This window comes from Leguminivora glycinivorella, chromosome Z, assembly GCF_023078275.1.
Source record: "Leguminivora glycinivorella isolate SPB_JAAS2020 chromosome Z, LegGlyc_1.1, whole genome shotgun sequence".
Lineage (NCBI taxonomy): Eukaryota > Metazoa > Arthropoda > Insecta > Lepidoptera > Tortricidae > Leguminivora > Leguminivora glycinivorella.
This window is the reverse complement of record NC_062998.1, coordinates 34,794,671-34,812,954: the sequence shown is the minus strand read 5'-3', so window position 1 is coordinate 34,812,954 and position 18,284 is coordinate 34,794,671. Positions and strand designations below refer to the sequence as shown.

Sequence of the window (18,284 nt, the reverse complement as noted above, 5' to 3'; positions counted from 1 at the left end):
TTTATTGTGGCGCCATCTATGTGTGGTGGAGTGTAAGCGCGGTCTTAGGCGGTCGCATTTTAATGTATGGGATGGTATGATCTTGTTATATTTAATTTATGCTTATGTATAAAACACCTGCGCTATGCTAGTTCTATAAACTTCGTCTCGCAAAAATAAATGTAAAGTGGAATAACCCGGGTGTCGGAGGCACCTGGAGGGTGGCAACGGCCTTAGAAGCAATTGAGGGGTGTTCATGCAATCTAGGCCATCTATGGGTGCGGTCGCCTAGAATTCTACCTACCTACCTTTATAGTACTTCAAATATACTTTAAATTTACAATCTGAAATATATTTTTGGCGAAGCCAACTAGGTACACTGTGTAATGTGCAAAGTTATCGATTCTCAATCGGATAACCGGTACGGTGATATCTTATTACTTACTTACATTTGCGTAAAAATAACAATAAACCAACTAGGTAAACGTATACATATAATATTTAAATGAGGTCCATGGCTCTTCCATAGACATTGTTCTGCGTTCACACTTGATGTGAGAGACGCGTGTCATATATACAGGGTGGCCCATTCACATCGGTCAGTATGGGAAAGTCTGAAACTATAAGACATACGAAGATTTGTTCTTAGGAACCATGTCACCGATTTTGATAAAAAGAAAAACTGCATTCATACAATTAAAAAAAAAAGTGTACCCAGCTGGGGAATCGAACACGGTTGTTTTGAAAAAATAAACTTACACTATTTCTATTCAGATATCGTTTGTGTAGGTCTTAAGCAGTAAATATCTCTAAGAAACATAATGTCTAAAATGAATAAAATGCATTTTTTTCACATACTTTAATTTATCATAGTAGGTGTTCAAAGTGACCACCGTCTTTTTCAATACAATATTCAACACGTCTAGGTAACGATCTTACTATTGCATTTTGTATCTTCATGTGGTGAATCTGCGTTAAAGTTGACTCTATGGCTACTTTTAGGTCTTCAACGGTGTTATGCTATTTTTGTACACTGTTGTAAAGATGAAGTGAACTTGCTGAATATTGTAACGGTGGTCACTTTGAACACCTACTATGATAAATTAAAGTATGTGAAAAAAATGCATTTTATTCATTTTAGACATTATGTTTCTTAGAGATATTTACTGCTTATAGTGGGGATGTTTATCGACAAAAAGGGGCCAAACCTTTTTTTTCTTGACCAAAGCATGAAACTTGGAACAGTTGTTCCTTATATCAAAATAAGCCGATTAAGATCGGGAGCCTTCGGGAGCCTCCCCCCTGGGGCTCGGGAGGGGGGGTCAAAGTACCGCTTCACCCGGCTTGCTTTGAAAAATTCTAACATACCCCGTTTAGTTCATAGGTCATGTTTGGTATCGTTTTTGAGTAAATCAATAACGTAGAATTCATTTGGTACTAAAATTATAATTTAATGGTAAATAAAATAAAATAAAAATGAAAAGTTTGAAATTTTCATCTATGATTTACAAATTCAAGTCATCATAAATGTCAAACTGTTTGCTTTTTCTACAAATAAAAAATATGATATGAAAGCCTATTTAATATAGATTATGAATAATATAACTTTTACCCACCTTTCCTAACGTTAAGTTTCATAAAAAAAACTTTAAGCCGCGCGGCGTCGGGACGCCGCGAGCGTAATTTTAAAATGCCTTTATTTTAAAAAACTCTATTAGAACCCGTTTAGCTATTAGGTCATGTTTAGTATCGTTTTCGAGTAAATAAATAACGTAGGATTTAGTTTTGGTACTAAAATGACCATTTAATGTTAAATGAAAAAAAAAAAAAAAAAAAAATCTGTGAGTTGCAAATTCAAGTCACCATAAATGTCAAACGTTTGCTTTTTCTATAAATATAAAAATATGATATTAAAGCCTATTCACAAAGAATAGTACGCGTTCACCTACGCGAGCTTAGACTGTGTGCGGGGAACGCGCCTCTTTCATATATTTGATCGCCAGTGTCAGAGGTGTGTTAATGCATAAATAGAAAAAGATTCATTATTATTGACTCCGGTGTCGACAACGGCAACAGTCGGGTCGGACCACACTATCTAAAGACCGACTGTACCTGTTATTTATTCATTGTAGTGAATCCTGAAAGAAATTTATACAATAGTATTTTATACAATCGTGATATAATACAAAACTTTTCAGTCGAGTACCATGTGTAGTACGGTACGAGATTGAAAAGCTTAATTATATCACTATTGCATACAATACTTTTTCTACGAGTCATCATCTTCTTCATCAATGGACGGAAATATCACCATTCATGCAAGTTAAAATTAATGTCAATAGAGTCGTTCACCGTTGTATCAACATCAAATTACCTGGCAACCAATTGTTTGTAATAACCGTCTCTGATTGGCCGATAACGCGACAGATAAAAAAAATGTGTTTCAGATGCAGGAAAATTTGCCAGGTATCGCAAATTAGTATAGAAATTGTATGAAGTTCTATTTTTGAAATTATTATAGTTAACTAAAGTCAATTGTAATGAGCTTATTATAATTGAGTCGGAACTGCCATAGAGTATACAACACTGAAAAGTTTGCACTTATAGTTTAGTCTGTGGTCTCCTAATTGACAGATTACTCATACTCATACTATACATTCCCTTCACAGAGACATAGCTGGGTACATATGGAACTGAATAAAGAAGGGTCTACCCTCTTTATGCAGTTGCATCGGTTTTTGCAACCTGATTTACATTTACATCTTGTAACTTCTAAGCATATACTGGCCACTTCAGTGTTGTCTGACCAGTGTGGTACCCATTCGTCTCCTTCTTCCTTCCATCCCCAAGAAGACGGACTTGGCAAATTTTGGTGTGGCACCAACGCCTGACTCCAAACAAGAACGCCCTGAGTCCCATTTCTCAAAACTGAAAGTTACAAGTTACAAGCGGAAGTCTCTTTCCAACTTGTCATATTAGACATTGACAACCAGTTGAAAATTGTAACTTGTAGCTTCGAGAAATGGGCCCCTGGTACACTGTGCGCAGTATATGCTGATGCAAGGCAGCCTCTGAAGGAGGTATATGTTCTCCAATTGTCGATCTTTTCTGGTACCTAAAGAGGTAGGTACTTCGACCACTCATTCACCGTTGCGCAACGACTTGGTCTGAAACAATATGTGCATTATCATTTTAGAGTCTACAACTATCAAATTACAACTTTTTGGTGGATCACGTAACCTTCTGTATTACCCACTTAGGCACTTACGTTACGTATCATACAAAATTATTACAAACTTTAGTAGAATCTGATTTGCCTCTGATATTGCTCCATCTTGTAATAGTTTGACACCTTGGGTGGCCTGGCTAAGCTTCAAAGCCAAAAGAAAACGTTTCTAGATTAGACATAGTATGGGATAGGTACGATAAACGCAGCTTGAAACGATCAACAAGGGAGAAACATGGCCACCCAAGGCTTCAAACTATTACGAGATGGAGCAATATCATAGATAGGCTAATCAAATTCTACAAAAGTTTGTAATTATTTTGTATGATAGGTAAGTGTGTAATAGTGAAGGTGATCCACTAAAAATGTTGTAATTTGATAGTTGCAGAATCTATTTAAATAAGATGACAATGCACATATTGTTTCAGATCAAGGGTCCTTACGCAACAGTGAATGAGTGCCGGAAGAACCTCTTTACTAGAAAAGATCGACACTTGGAGAACATACCTCCTTCCGAGGCTGCCTAACTTCATCATATACTGCCATTTGTCTAAGACTGGGGCTAAATGACATGCCAACCACACCCTTGCTGCCGACGCATTAGGACACCACGGACTCCACTGCCAGTCTAGTGCTGGCCGAATTTTGTGACACGCTGCACTTAACGATTTAATCCGCAAGGCTCTCGGCACAGCGAACATACCGACAACCCTCGAACCTGTCGGCTTGTCAGCAGCAGACGGAAAGCGGTCTGATGGTTGCTCGCTTTTGCCTTGGTTTCTGGGACGACCCTTGGCGTGGGGCGTGACCTGTGTGGATACCTTGGCTCCGTCCAACGTCTAACGCTGGGCCCAGAAACCAGGGACTGCTGCTGCAAAACGCCCAGTTTAAACGCGCAAATATGCATTTTTAAAAAACAACTACATATTTGCGGCAATCGCATTTGAAACATTTGGACCATGGTCATCAGACACCAAGCAGTTCGTGAAGGAAGTTTCCACCAAACTTGTCCGGGTGTTTGGTGACATACGCATAGGCTTTTACATCATATTTTTTATTTAAAGAAAAAGCAAACAGTTGACATTTTTGTTGACTTGAATTTGCAAATCATAGATGAATATATTTTTTTAATTTATTTACCATTAAATTATAATTGTAGTACCAAAAATAAATTCTTTGTTATTAATTTACTCGAAAACTATATCAAACATGACCTAATAGCTAAACCGGGTCTAACAGAGTTTTAAAAATAGAGGTATTTTAAAATTACGCTCGCGGCGTCCCGACGCCGCGCGTTCTAAAGTAATTTTTTTGTGGAACTTAACGTTTGTAAAGGTGGATAAAAGTTATATTTTTTATAATCTATATTAAATAGGCTTTCATATCATATTTTTTATTTATAGAAAAAGCAAACAGTTTGTCATTTATGATGACTTGAATTGTAAATCATGGATGAAAATTTCAATTTTTTTAATTTTTTTTAATTTTACTTACCATTAAATTATAATTTTAGTACCAAAAATGAATTCTACGTTATTGATTTACTCGAAAACGATATCAAACATGACCTAATAGCTAAACGGGGTCTAATAGAGTTTCTAATATAAAGGCATTTTAAAATTACGCTCGCGGCGTCCCGACGCCGCGCGTCTTAAAGTAATTTTTTTGTGGAACTTAACGTTAGTAAAGGTAGATAAAAGTTATATTTTTTATAATCTATATTAAATAGGCTATCATGTCATATTTTTTATTTATAGAAAAAGCAAACAGTTTGTCATTTATGATGACTTGAATTTGTAAATCATGGATGAAAATTTCAAATTTTTTAATTTTTTTTATTTTATTTACCATTAAATTATAATTTTAGTACTAAAAACGAATTCTACGTTATTGATTTACTCGAAAACGATACCAAACATGACCTATTAACTAAACGGGGTAAGTTAGAATTTTTCAAACCAAGCTGGGTGAAGCGGTACTTTGACCCCCCCTCCCGGGCCCCAGGGGGGAGGCTCCCGAAGGCTCCCGATCTTAATCGGCTTATTTTGATATAAGGAACAACTGTGCCAAGTTTCATGCTTTGGTCAAAAAATTTAAGGTTTTGCAATAAACTCCCCAACTATTAAGACCTACACAAACGATATCTGAATAGAAATAGTGTAAGTTTATTTTTTCAAAACAACGTTTTTGTATGAATGCAGTTTTTCTTTTTATCAAAATCGGTGACATGGTTTCTAAGAACAAATCTTCGTATGTCTTACAGTTTCAGACTTTCCCATACTGACCGATTTGAATGGGCCACCCTGTATACCAACTTAATATTTTTTGTCAACGTGTTATTGTTAATTTACATCAAATTGTTGTATGGCAAGGCAAAACATAACGTCTAACAATGGAATTATTCAAATTAGGCAAACTAATAACTCGACAGGCATATATATTTTTTAACAAACTCATTCCTACAGCGAGTCTGTACCACATTAGATTTGAACCCGCGGCTTGGTCCTGGCGACTCGGCGCGCCCCAAATTTCTCGCCCCACGGCCCCACGCTAAAGGCTTTCTGCCCTAGTTTAGATGTGCCCATGATAATTTCGACTGCATTGAGAGGGGCTTTTATTGTCATGGGTAACAATATTAGTTCTTCTTTTGCAAGCAGTGTTGTGCACAGATATCACTTATTTAGGGACCCAATTACTTTACCTATGTTATATTTCTCTCAGGAAATTAAAAACTATGCTTTTGCTTTTTGTTTTTGTGCTTTGCTTGTTTGATTTATTGCTTTGCTTGTTTGCTTTTTTGCTTTAGCCTTTGCGTGCTTGGGAGCACTCTCTGCCCGCAGCTCGGCCTGCGGCCTTCGCGTGCTTGGGAGCATTCTGCCCGCAGCTCGGCCTGCGGCCTTCGCGTGCTTGGGAGCCTCTCAGACACGCTCCGGGCCTTCGGCCCTCCGCGTAGTTACTGTGGGGGTTGTAGGGAAGTTGGAGCTTAAACACGACCCAATAGTAAAAGTGTCTTGAGAAGCTCACGACGGGCCTGCGGCCTGCGGCCTCCGGCCCGTCGTTTCGCTTCTCTAAGACACTTTTACTATTGGGTCGTGTTTAAGCTCCAACTTCCCAGTCCGCCGGCGAGTCGATCAGGGACGCTCCGGGTCTTCGGCCCTACGCGGAGCTCGGCCTTCGGCCTTCGCTCGGCTCCGAAGCTCCGCGTCGGGCCTTCGGCCCGCCGCTTCGCTTGTTAAGATACTTTTTGTTATTGTTTTCTTGGGAGCACAGTCTGTACGCAGCTCGGCCTGCGGCCTTCGCGTGCTTGGGAGCACTCTGCCCGCAGCTCGGCCTGCGGCCTTCGCGTGCTTGGGAGCCTGTCAGACACGCTCCGGGCCTTCGGCCCTCCGCGTAGTTACTGTGGGGGTTGTAGGGAAGTTGGAGCTTTAACACGACCCAATAGTAAAAGTGTCTTGAGAAGCTCAAACAAAGCTGAAAGCTATTTATACTCGTAAATAGATATACATACATACGAGTACCTAATATATATTGATACCCGAGAAAGAGAAAGATTACAATATTTCAAAAAGGTTCTAAAAGTGGAATCTTGAGCGACGCGAGGGTTTCAAGGCACGTATTAGATTAAACAAACTTTGCTACAGAGAGACGCACAAAATTTTTCACCACACCAACGAACAAAATACTGACTATATAACATTAAATTAAATCCAGCGATTTTTCAATATTTATAATTCAAATTTCATTATTTTTGTAGGTAAATTTTACCAGCCAGCTGAGCCAGCTCTAGGCATCAAGTAAAAATTTGTATGAAATTACTTTGCAGTTTGCACTCTTGTCTTGTGGATAAAATGCTATTATGCTATCTGTTTTCGAATACCAAAATTGATCTTTACCAGTTGGTGTGGTGAAAAAATAGTAAATTATAAAGGTGGCTTAGAGTCCTTACCACATTAACGTAATCATACTTAGTTTCGTTTCTAAATTATGATTTGTACTTAACACAGCAAAAGGGAATGTACAAGTTTCTAATGGGGTGGCAACGCGCATGTGACACTATTTGAGTTGCAGGCGTCCATAGGTTACGGTGACCGCTTTACATCAGGCGGGCCGTATACTTGTTTGCCACCGACGTAGTATAAAAAAAGAAAAAATTATGATTTGTAGTAAAATTAAAATACATACCTCTAGTATATGCTACAAACAAACTGATCCTGTTAAACACACAATGATACTAATGGTCTTTTCTCCTTTTGTATATTGGTAACCATTAAATCTATTAATAATTTATTTCGGCATCCCAAAAATATTAATAATAATAACACACCCTAATAAATCCATAGTCATATTACAAATGTGTCCGTCTGTTACATCTTCACGCTTAAATCCCTGACTTGATTCCGGTGAAGATGGTTAAGTATTGTACGTAAGAGTATATAGGGATAGTTGGAGACTCGCCTCCATAATCGTAGTTTAATCTCAAAGATACTAGAGCAGGGGTTCCCAAACTTTTTTTAAGCACGCTCCCCTGTCGTCAAAAAGTCCACGTCGCCAACGTGATGTGTGCTCTTGTCTTACGGTCCCGCGCTCCCCTTTATAATGTTGCTGCCCCCCCCCCCCCCCCCCTCCCGTCAGGAGGGCGCGCCCCACAGTTTGAAAACCACTGTACTAGAGGCTGCCTCTCGGGTGCTCACATCCGTTCGTCCACTAGCCACGCCCAGCGCTTGAACCACTGCTTGCAGTTCATGCCCTGCTCTGCTTCCACGAGCTCGAACTATAACATCTCAGTGTCTGGACCGAACTTTAAAATTACCAAAAGTCAGTCAGTAGAATATTTATTCTACACTCAGTACTCGGGTGCTTACATCTGCACGTTTACATCATTACATGTCCTGCTTCTAGTGCCCCCGTAAGTCCGTCCCCGTCTAAGTGCCTGGGGCCGAACTTCAAATAATACTAAAAGTATACTATAGTCTGACTCTCGCGTGCTCACATCCGCTCGTCCAGCAGCCACGCCCAGCGCTTGTACCACAGCTTGCAGCACATGTCCTGTTTCTAATGAACCTGTAAGTCCATCTCCGTCTAAGTGCCTGGACTGAACTTCAAATATACTAAAAGTATACTTCCCGGAAGAAGGTTCGAATCCCGGTAAGGGTATTTATTTGTGTGACGTGCACAGATATTTGTTCCTGAGTCATGGATGTTTTCTATGTCTATTTTAAATATCGTTGTCTGGGTACCTGCAACACAAACCTTCTTGAGCTTACCGTGGGACTCAGTCAATCTGTGTAAGAATGTCCTATAATATTTATTTATTTATTTTATTTATTTTTATACTGTAGTCAAGACTCTCGCGTGCTCACATCCGCTCGTCCAGCAGCGACGCTTGTACCACAGCTTGCGGCACATGTCATGCTTCTAATGCTCCCGTACTTAAGTGCCTGGGTCGGGCCGACCGTCGGACTTCAAAAATACTAAAAGTATAATTACTATGAGTATAGTCTGTCTCTCGTGTGCTCACATCCGCTCGTCCAGCAGCCACGCTCAGCGCTTGTACCACTGCTTGCGGCACATGTCCTGCTCCCACTGAACACGCATCTATAAAATCTGTGTCTGGGTCGGACTTCAAAAATACTAAAAGTAATACTATAGGTATAGTCTGACTCGTGTGCTCACATCCGCTCGTCCATAAGCCACGCCCAGCGCTTGTACCACTGCTTGCGGCACATGTCATGTTTCTAATGCTCCCGTAAGTGCCTGGGTCGGACTTCAAAAATACTAAAAGTATAATTACTATGAGTATAGTCTGTCTCTCGTGTGCTCACATCCGCTCGTCCAGCAGCCACGCTCAGCGCTTGTACCACTGCTTGCGGCACATGTCCTGCTCCCACTGAACACGCATCTATAACATTTGTGTCTGGGTCGGACTTCAAAAATACTAAAAGTAATACTATAGGTATAGTCTGACTCGTGTGCTCACATCCGCTCGTCCATAAGCCACGCCCAGCGCTTGTACCACAGCTTGCGGCACATGTCATGCTTCTAATGCTCCCGTAAGTGCCTGGGTCGGACTTCAAAAATACTAAAAGTATAATTACTATGAGTATAGTCTGTCTCTCGTGTGCTCACATCCGCTCGTCCAGCAGCCACGCTCAGCGCTTGTACCACTGCTTGCGGCACATGTCCTGCTCCCACTGAACACGCATCTATAACATCTCAGTGTCTGGGTCGGACTTCAAAAATACTAAAAGTAATACTATAGTTATAGTCTGACTCGTGTGCTTACATCCGCTCGTCCATAAGCCACGCCCAGCGCTTGTACCACAGCTTGCGGCCATGTCTCCTTCTAATGGCCCCGTAAGTCCGTCTCCGTCTAAGTGCCTGGGCCGAACTTAAAATACTTATGTACACTATTATAAGTATACTATAGTCTGACTGACCCCCTTATTTATAAACGTACTCTAAAGTTATCAAGCCGGTAAAGTTCGTTTGTTCTTTTCTATCACACCAATACGTCGGAAAGGGACAAACGAACTGTATCGGCTTGATAACTTTAGAGTACGTTTATGAATAAGGGGGTGACTCTCGTGTGCTCACATCCGCTCGTCCAGCAGCCACGCCCAGCGCTTGTACCACAGCTTGCGGCACATGTCCTGCTTCTTCCACTGCGCCCGCATCTGGAACGCTTCCGTGTTGGGGTCGAACTTCAAGGCGCGGGGGGCTTCTTTCGCCATGGCTACTTCTTCAAATCAAACGAATATACTGAAAAGATAATTGAGAAGACATTGAACATTTGACAATATGGAAATTACATTAAATTAGGTAGGTACTCTACTCTATCTACTTACTTTGGCATAGCGAGTAGGTATAGCGACATTATCGACCTACATGGTGTAAAGGAGGAAACTTAAAAAATGTAAGCGGGTGAAGCTCAAATTCTCTAGATATTCTTCGCGCCTACCTAGTTACCTACCGACATCGATAAATATAACGTTAGTAGACTCCCGTGAGAAAACATGTCTGCTCTTTTCATTGAAATGCCGGTTATTGAATATCAGTTTAAATGGAAAAGACTTGTAAATTTTCTTTTATTCTTCTATTAATCTCTCTGTTTGTGTCTTCCTAGTGCATCAGGGCGTACCTTCTTCGAAGTATCGTGCGCAGAAACTATTCACTACACACGTTTTTGTCAGGAAGCTTTAGCACAGCACAGCCTGTCTACAATCTACACAGTGAGGTGATAAACATAATCTTGGGATTATACCGTTCTGCTATGCCTCCTACCTAGTAGGAAACAAGTACAGTTGTTTTATGTAGGTATTATCTGTTTTAATAGTGATTGCACTTATCTAGTATAGTATAATAGTAGTGTATGATAAATATCTAAGTAAGTAATTAAATTTCTAAATAACTTTTTATAAATTTACCTACTTGAGAAATTAGAGTAGATACCCCCAACAAAAGATAAATAGTTATCAAGTATAAGTGATCTCAAAGTTCTCAAACAACAAAATATAAAAATATACACGCTTTCTTATGTGGCTTTCCATTATAAAAGAGTCCTAATGCGCCTTGTATCCTTTAGTATCAGAATTTCAGATAATAAGATCCTAGTTGCGATTGGTCCTATCTGCGCAAGGAAATCACTTATTCTCGTTTTTATACGTCTCAGTACGTAAGGTGAACTAAATGCTTTGTCAAAATACGCGGCGCATAACAAATATTATTCAAGTAGCTTTCCATTAGCCATGAGTCCATCATTCTGTTACGGACAAAATAGTGTTAAAACTACGTGACCGCCTTAAAAGGCTCTGGATTCGACTATTAGAAAGTAATGAAAATCGGTCAACTGCACTTACGAGTCTAACAACGATGAACGCTATTGAATCAGACAGAGATCTACTTATATTTAAAAAAAAAACGCTCGATAGGTATTTGTCCCAGCAAAATAATATAACGAGAAATTCTTTAAGAACAGAATATTTTCCAGCAATAATATGTTACACAACGAATGGTTCAATAATATTAGACATGATCTTATTTGTAGCATAGCACCATAAGAGCGTGCCACATTTTTTGCTCCCTGCGAAGAGTAACGACCGGTCTGGCTCAGTCGGTAGTGACCCTGCCTGCTAAGCCGCGGTCCTGGGTTCGAATCCCGGTAAAGGCATTTATTTGTGTGATGAGCACAGATATTTGTTCCCGAGTCATGGTTGTTTTCTAGGTATGTATGTATTATGCACTGTAATTATGTAACTAATTTAGTTCTAATATACCTAAAAAGTATATGAAAGCAGCAGTTTACCTGCGAATATGAATATATATGGAGGTAGATATTTAGTTGTCGAATAATATTATTTGAAAATAAACACCACGTAAACACAGCTAAAACTGATCAAAAATGACACACCCAATCTGTACATGTCAAAATGACATATTGTTGCAAAATTAAATCTTTTTGCTACGGGATTTTGAAGTATAGAGTCAGTTAATGGCCACGACCACTCTGTAAAAAGAGTAAAAAATAAGAACAACTTATGTAAGTACATATTTATAAAATGAAAGCTCACTTTGTAGGTCTTACGTCCTTAGTTATCACGATTAATCGATTTTATAGTGTCGATATTACCTAACTCTTCCTCAATCGCAAGCGCATAATTTTTGCTATCCCGATCACACATGGACGTAGTTACGCAGAAAGGTTCCAATCCATCTGAAATTGTCATTGAAATGAAAGACTTTTGTTTTTCATACAAGGTCTAAAACTTAATGACAATTTCATGTGGATTGGAACGTTTCTGCGTAACTACGTCCACATTGTCATCACGAGCGGGACTGCAGCTGCACACTTATCCGTTCGACTCCGATAAGTAATCGACCAACTAATATGAAAATTCCGATTAAAATAGCATTTCACACCCCCTGGGTACGTTGCCGAATGGCAAACGCTTACGAAACGAAACGCTCGTAGATATCTATCTCTATCGCTCTTGCGTATTGGCGCGACAGAGCCACTACCTTTCGCGGCGTTTCGTTTTCGTTTCGCGTCGCAGAAATGCCATTCGGTTACAGCATCTGCGTGCGTAGCCGAATGGCATTTCTCCGACGCGAAACGAAAACGAAACGCCGCGAAAGGTAGTCTGGCTCTGTCGCCTTATCGGAAACGGCGCGAGCGCGACCATAGATTAAATATAAGAAGATCATACCAATCCATATATTAAAATGCGACCGCCTAAGAACGCGCATACACTACACATAGATGGCGCCACAAAAAAAAGCCTTGTTGCCAATGCCATCGATTATTTGCAGATTGGCGTTAAGTGTCACTTTCGAGCCATAAATCTATGTCAAAAGTGACACTTAACGCCATCTACAAGTATAATCGAAAGCTACAAGACATTTTTTTTCTGGCGCCATCTACTATGTGTGGTGTAGTGTATGCGCGTTCATAGACGGTCGCATTTTAATGTATGGGATGGTATGATCTTCTTATATTTTAATCTATGGCGCGACTAACTTAAGACTGTTTCTAGGTGTAGTGTAGTTATATTAGGTAAGAGTTAAATACTACGGTTCCTGACGAAGTAGCGGCTGGCTGTAGCTAGGGTGCATATTAAATTACGGGGTATAGTGTAGTTCCTATCGCTTACGATGTGGAGACGAGATGAATTGTCAGGCGACTATTATAAAGGTACCCCAGACACCTGAGTAAAAAATCAGACGTGTGTTGAGTACAGTCATAAACATTGCTATCACTGGATGTCGCAGTTACGCTAGAACCTCAGAGGAAAAAATTCTATAGAGAGGACAAGCCGCGCGCGGCCTGGTCGCAGATGTAGGCCCATTGGGCCTACACCGCCGCCAGTTCGCCGTCCGCTGTCATCGAGTGTACACGCGCGCTGTTCACCGACGAAAAACGAGTTTTATCAAAAATGCCGAAGTGTGCAATAATAACTTGCAAACATCGCAGTGACCTGAATAATTTCCAAGCCGATAGGATAACATTTCATAGGTAAATACTATTTATTTCCTTTTATTTCACATAAAACACGAATTCAACGTAATACTCCGAGTTGTACCATGTAACCTTACGTTTTGCTTGTGCTTTAAAACGTTCATTATACATTGCGGCTACACAAGGAACATATTGTAAACAGTGTAGTGTTTTGCGCCGCAATGAACGGTGTACAAAACGATTCACTCAGTGAGACATTTTTCTCGGAAACGAGGCGAGGCGTTCCCGCCACAGATTTCGGGAGATAGGTCATGCCGGGCGATTTGTATAGAATACGCCTGTCGCAAGGTCTGCGCAACCCACACAAAGCACCAGTAATTGTAAAGATAATGCACGCACACACCTAATCCACACACACTTGTAGCTGGACGCTCCTATTGCGCAATACACGCGCATCATTTCAATGTATGTGTACACGCGAACGATAAGCGAGCGCGATCGCGCACGCACACAACGATAAATAGCGGGAACGCCTCGCCTCGTTTCCGAGAAAAATGTCTCACTGAGTGAATCGTTTTGTACACCGTTCATTGCGGCGCAAAACACTACACTGTTTACAATATGTTCCTTGTGTAGCCGCAATGTATAATGAACGTTTTAAAGCACAAGCAAAACGTAAGGTTACATGGTACAACTCGGAGTATTACGTTGAATTCGTGTTTTATGTGAAATAAAAGGAAATAAATAGTATTTACCTATGAAATGTTATCCTATCGGCTTGGAAATTATTCAGGTCACTGCGATGTTTGCAAGTTATTATTGCACACTTCGGCATTTTTGATAAAACTCGTTTTTCGTCGATGACAGCGGACGGCGAACTGGCGGCGGTGTAGGCCCAATGGGCCTACATCTGCGACCAGGCCGCGCGCGGCTTGTCCTCTCTATAGAATTTTTTCCTCTGAGGTTCCCGCTATTTATCGTTGTGTGCGTGCGCGATCGCGCTCGCTTATCGTTCGCGTGTACACATACATTGAAATGATGCGCGTGTATTGCGCAATAGGAGCGTCCAGCTACAAGTGTGTGTGGATTAGGTGTGTGCGTGCATTATCTTTACAATTACTGGTGCTTTGTGTGGGTTGCGCAGACCTTGCGACAGGCGTATTCTATACAAATCGCCCGGCATGACCTATCTCCCGAAATCTGTGGCTAGAACATAGGTAATTCTAATTACCAGTGATCGGAACTATGGGAGCAAAACTTTAACAAAACCTTAGAGCTGACGTAAATTAAAAAAAAAAAAACAAGATTAATATTTTCAGATCAGTGTAAAATTTGATTCTATATACCTGAATCCAAGATTTACAATACTTTACTACAAGGATACTAATATTTTCAGGTCTGTAAGCACTCTATAATGTCCACGTAGCAAGTTTTGTTAAAGTTTTGCTCCCATAGTTCCGATCACTGGTAATTAGGTAAGCACTAAGCTCCTCACAGACGGAGCGATAATATATTAAGTAACTGGTTTAATGTCATAAGTATTCAGCTGCCAGAGAGTTGCTAGGGCATACTTAACGGTGAACGCATATAAGACTTGCTGGTAGTGAATGTGTCAATCGTAAGACAGGTAGGTTATAAAATAAAAATAACTTACCTACGTATTTTGCCATGTTATCTCGATACTTGATGTTGCTCCTTTCGACTAGACGAAGGACTCAACCTCGCCATAGCTTAGCAATAGGAATATGACAAGAGACAACATTTGGCGAGTCGCATGCCCTTGCGGCGCCCTTGTGGATATAGAGTTCCCTCCTTGATGCACAATAGCCTTCCCCAATATTAGTAGACTATCAAATTTATTGGGCAAGATCAGTTATTTGTCTTATAGTGTATATCAGATTTATCAGACCTACCGTACCGTACGTCAGTTTCGTGACTCAAATGGGACCACAAAATTTAAGAAAAACTTCTTGGGTGCTCCGCTTTGCCACGGATACAGTGTCTGTGCGAAAAGAGAAGTCATGAAATTTATGGGATACAATACAATACATTAATTATATGACTCTTCCCTTTCCGAATGAACTCTAAGCACTTCTAACGGCCGTAATGACACTAATGACCATCAAAATACTCGTCATTCAACTGTTAACCGCAACGTCTCGCACGTAATGCAAAAGTCATTAAAATATTGTGCGAGAATATAATACCTACCTAAATAATTGAATGAGCTTAACAGCATCATAGCTTACAAGGCTGGAGGTCCTGCATACTGGCTTGGTACTAGCCAATTGCACAAACACAAACGCTTACGGTAATATCGCTCTTCTGTATTAGCGCGACAGCGCCATGCAGACGGTGTTTCGATAGGCGCTTAGCGTCAACAATTTTATTGTCATATCGGCTAAGACACGCTGAGGTTCGGAGCACTGTACAAGTTGTACGAGCATTTTTATTTACCTATGTATTTTTTTTGTGATTAATTAATATCGGGGTATAATACAGAGTGGGGCCTGTAACAAAGGCGAAGAATTGAACTGTAGGCTATTCTCCTTATACTAATCAACATTTGTTCAGTGACTTTTAAAAATTATGATGTCTTTAAATTTTTAATTTTTCATACAAAATAAATATTAGCTTCAATGTACGCCATTATTGTTGTCATTGACGTTGTCTGTCACACTTTAGACTTAACAGAATTCGCAATGCATTAGAAAAAACTTTCAAGGGTGATAAAAATAAAAATAAAAGTTATTTTTAAAAGTCGCCGAACAAATGTTGATCAGTATAAGGAGAATAGCCTAGAGTTCTATTCTTCGCCTGTATTACAGGCCCCACTCTGTATATGTATAGTACTTTACAAGTTTTTGATGACGTGTTTGGTTTGTGCAGGGTGTCATTCGGGAGCTCTAAAGGGTCTATGGTGGAGACTCTGATCTACGAGAGCCCCCTGCAAGAGGAGCCTGAGAGCAGTCCCCCGCCGAAGCCGCAGGAGACAGCGTTCCCTTACACCCCTGTGGAGGACGAGTAAGTGTTATAATCGTAATAAGATCGTAATAAACATTATACAGTCCTAAAAGTATCGAATCAATAGCGAGATAAAAAACCAAGAATCATTACACGTTTTGTCTATGGTTAATGTACCCATGGAACATTTTTTCATTGATTTGTGACTTGTCTTTTGAGTATGTCGGTAGGTACCAGAATAGAAACTATTATACTGATGGATACAATTGCAATCGATAGGCATAAACAAATGCTTGTGAACAATATTGTACATCACCACATATGTACAAGGAAAATACTGTCTCGATTTATGGCTTTTCTAGTCAGATTTTTGTTTTTGCCATGTAAGCTTTTGATACGAAAAGTTTCTATCAAAATACACCCTGTGTACATAACACACCCAACTTTCTCTGCAGAATGATGGACGCGATATTCATCATTTAGCGCTACATTTTTTAAACATACCACCTTTTCTTACTGACGAGATGGTTGTCAGAGTATAGGCGTTATTAAAGCTGGAATAGATGGGCGATATTAGGCTCTCTGATGGACGTATATTTTTCTCGCTCTAACTTATAGCTGCGTTCGAAAGACCAACTTCCAAACGTGCCTATTATAGTCTGTCAAGCCTTTTTTGTTACTAGAAAAAGCAGAAACTTAACAAATATTAGGCGCGAATTTTTATCGTCACATAGAAATTTTGAATTAAAAAGCGCCCTTTTCTAGTGGCAAACTTGTTTGAATATCATTACTGCCCCAATAGAACAGTCATTTTGTTAGTTTAGTACTTTTATTATTGTAATAACGACTATATTTGTATACTTACAAACTATTTGAGACTTGGTTGGTAGTAAATTATAAATTACCCCCTAATTTTGACAAGATATCGAGTAAAATATGTAAAATTACTTTCTTTATACAATTCAAAACATATTTCTATAATAAAATCATATTTCTAATTATTATCTTACAGTAATCATTCGGTGTTAACTTATAATAACGAGATTAAAGCTACGAACACACTACGCGGACGTCCGTCGTGAATCGACCGCGGACGGGAATCTGGACAATGGAAATACACTAACCGTGCAAACTATCGGTCGACGGACGTGGACGTGGCCTTGAGCGCATGGACGTCCGATCGAAATCTGGTTCGCTGGATGTTTTGTTTTGTTCCGTGCACACTGATCGGTCGCGGTCGCGGTCGATTTACGACGGACGTTCGCGTAGTATGTTCCTAGCTTAAAGCTAGGAACATATTACGCGGACGTCCGCTGTCGCGCGACTGTGGACGCGGATCTAGACAATGAATATACACTTAACCGTGCAAACTATCGGTCGTCGGTCGTGGACGTGGCCTTGAGCGCACGGACGACCGATCGAAATCTGGCTCGCTGGATATTTTGGTCAGCCGAAGCCACATCCCGAAGACCATGCACACTGATCGGCCGCGGTCGCGGTCGCGTAGTATATTCCTAGCTTGACGAGTTAACCCTTAAATGCATGGTGATGTATATATGCATCATATATTTGATGGCCCGTGGCTCGATATGTAGCTATCCAAAATCACATTTAGTGCTTAATTATTATTCATTACTTATTATTATTTAATATACAATTAAATAAATTAAATAATATAATGATTTACTATTTATTATTTAAGGATTAAGATGAAATGGCGGAAAAGTGTAAACAAACAGGACGATGGCGATTTTTAGTATGTGATTTAGGCTGATTTTTTCGGAGTTAGTAATTAGTTTATGTTTAAACATTTTATCATAAAGGTTTCACAAATAGTGTACCTTTTTAATAGTAGTATTTTTTTTTAATAAAACTTACCAATTACGATATATATATTTATATAAATAAGATTTGGCCTATTTAACTTCTAACACTGATTTAGTATAAAAATCGATCTTAAATATTTTTTTTATTATTTTTCCCAGAGTCAGAAAACCATTGTCTATCACATATATTAGTAGAGCGGCGAGAGGGTCTCGGAAAAAGTTGATGTGACTGGAGAGTATACTGCTGACAAGTGGTATCGTTGTGATCGGTTGACTTTACTGAGTACGAAATAATGACTTGTCGCATTCTCAGACTGTGGGGGGGTTAACTATGACG

At 39.9% G+C, this 18,284-nt stretch overlaps 2 protein-coding genes across 5 annotated transcripts in view; one reads left to right on the top strand and one right to left on the bottom strand.

Moving 5' to 3' along the window:
* Window positions 1-18,284, top strand: part of LOC125240749 — a 53,109-nt gene that overhangs the window by 22,152 nt on the left and 12,673 nt on the right. Inside the window, exon 4 of the mRNA XM_048148801.1 lies at window positions 16,047-16,181. Within this exon, the coding sequence (XP_048004758.1) occupies window positions 16,047-16,181 (135 nt within the window). The remainder of the gene's footprint in view (window positions 1-16,046; window positions 16,182-18,284) is intronic.
* Window positions 1-18,284, bottom strand: part of LOC125240750 — a 31,557-nt gene that overhangs the window by 5,220 nt on the left and 8,053 nt on the right. The window contains exons 1-2 of one of the 4 annotated variants that reach the window (XM_048148805.1): window positions 16,016-16,056; window positions 9,800-9,964 (exon numbers count right to left, since the gene is read on the bottom strand). In XM_048148805.1, coding sequence (XP_048004762.1) covers window positions 9,800-9,936 — 137 coding nt within the window. In that variant the 5' untranslated portion in view covers window positions 9,937-9,964; window positions 16,016-16,056. Of the gene's footprint in view, window positions 1-9,799; window positions 9,965-11,507; window positions 11,584-16,010; window positions 16,057-18,284 lie in introns of those variants that run through there. The other 3 variants (XM_048148802.1, XM_048148803.1, XM_048148804.1) reach the window with 3 other exon arrangements.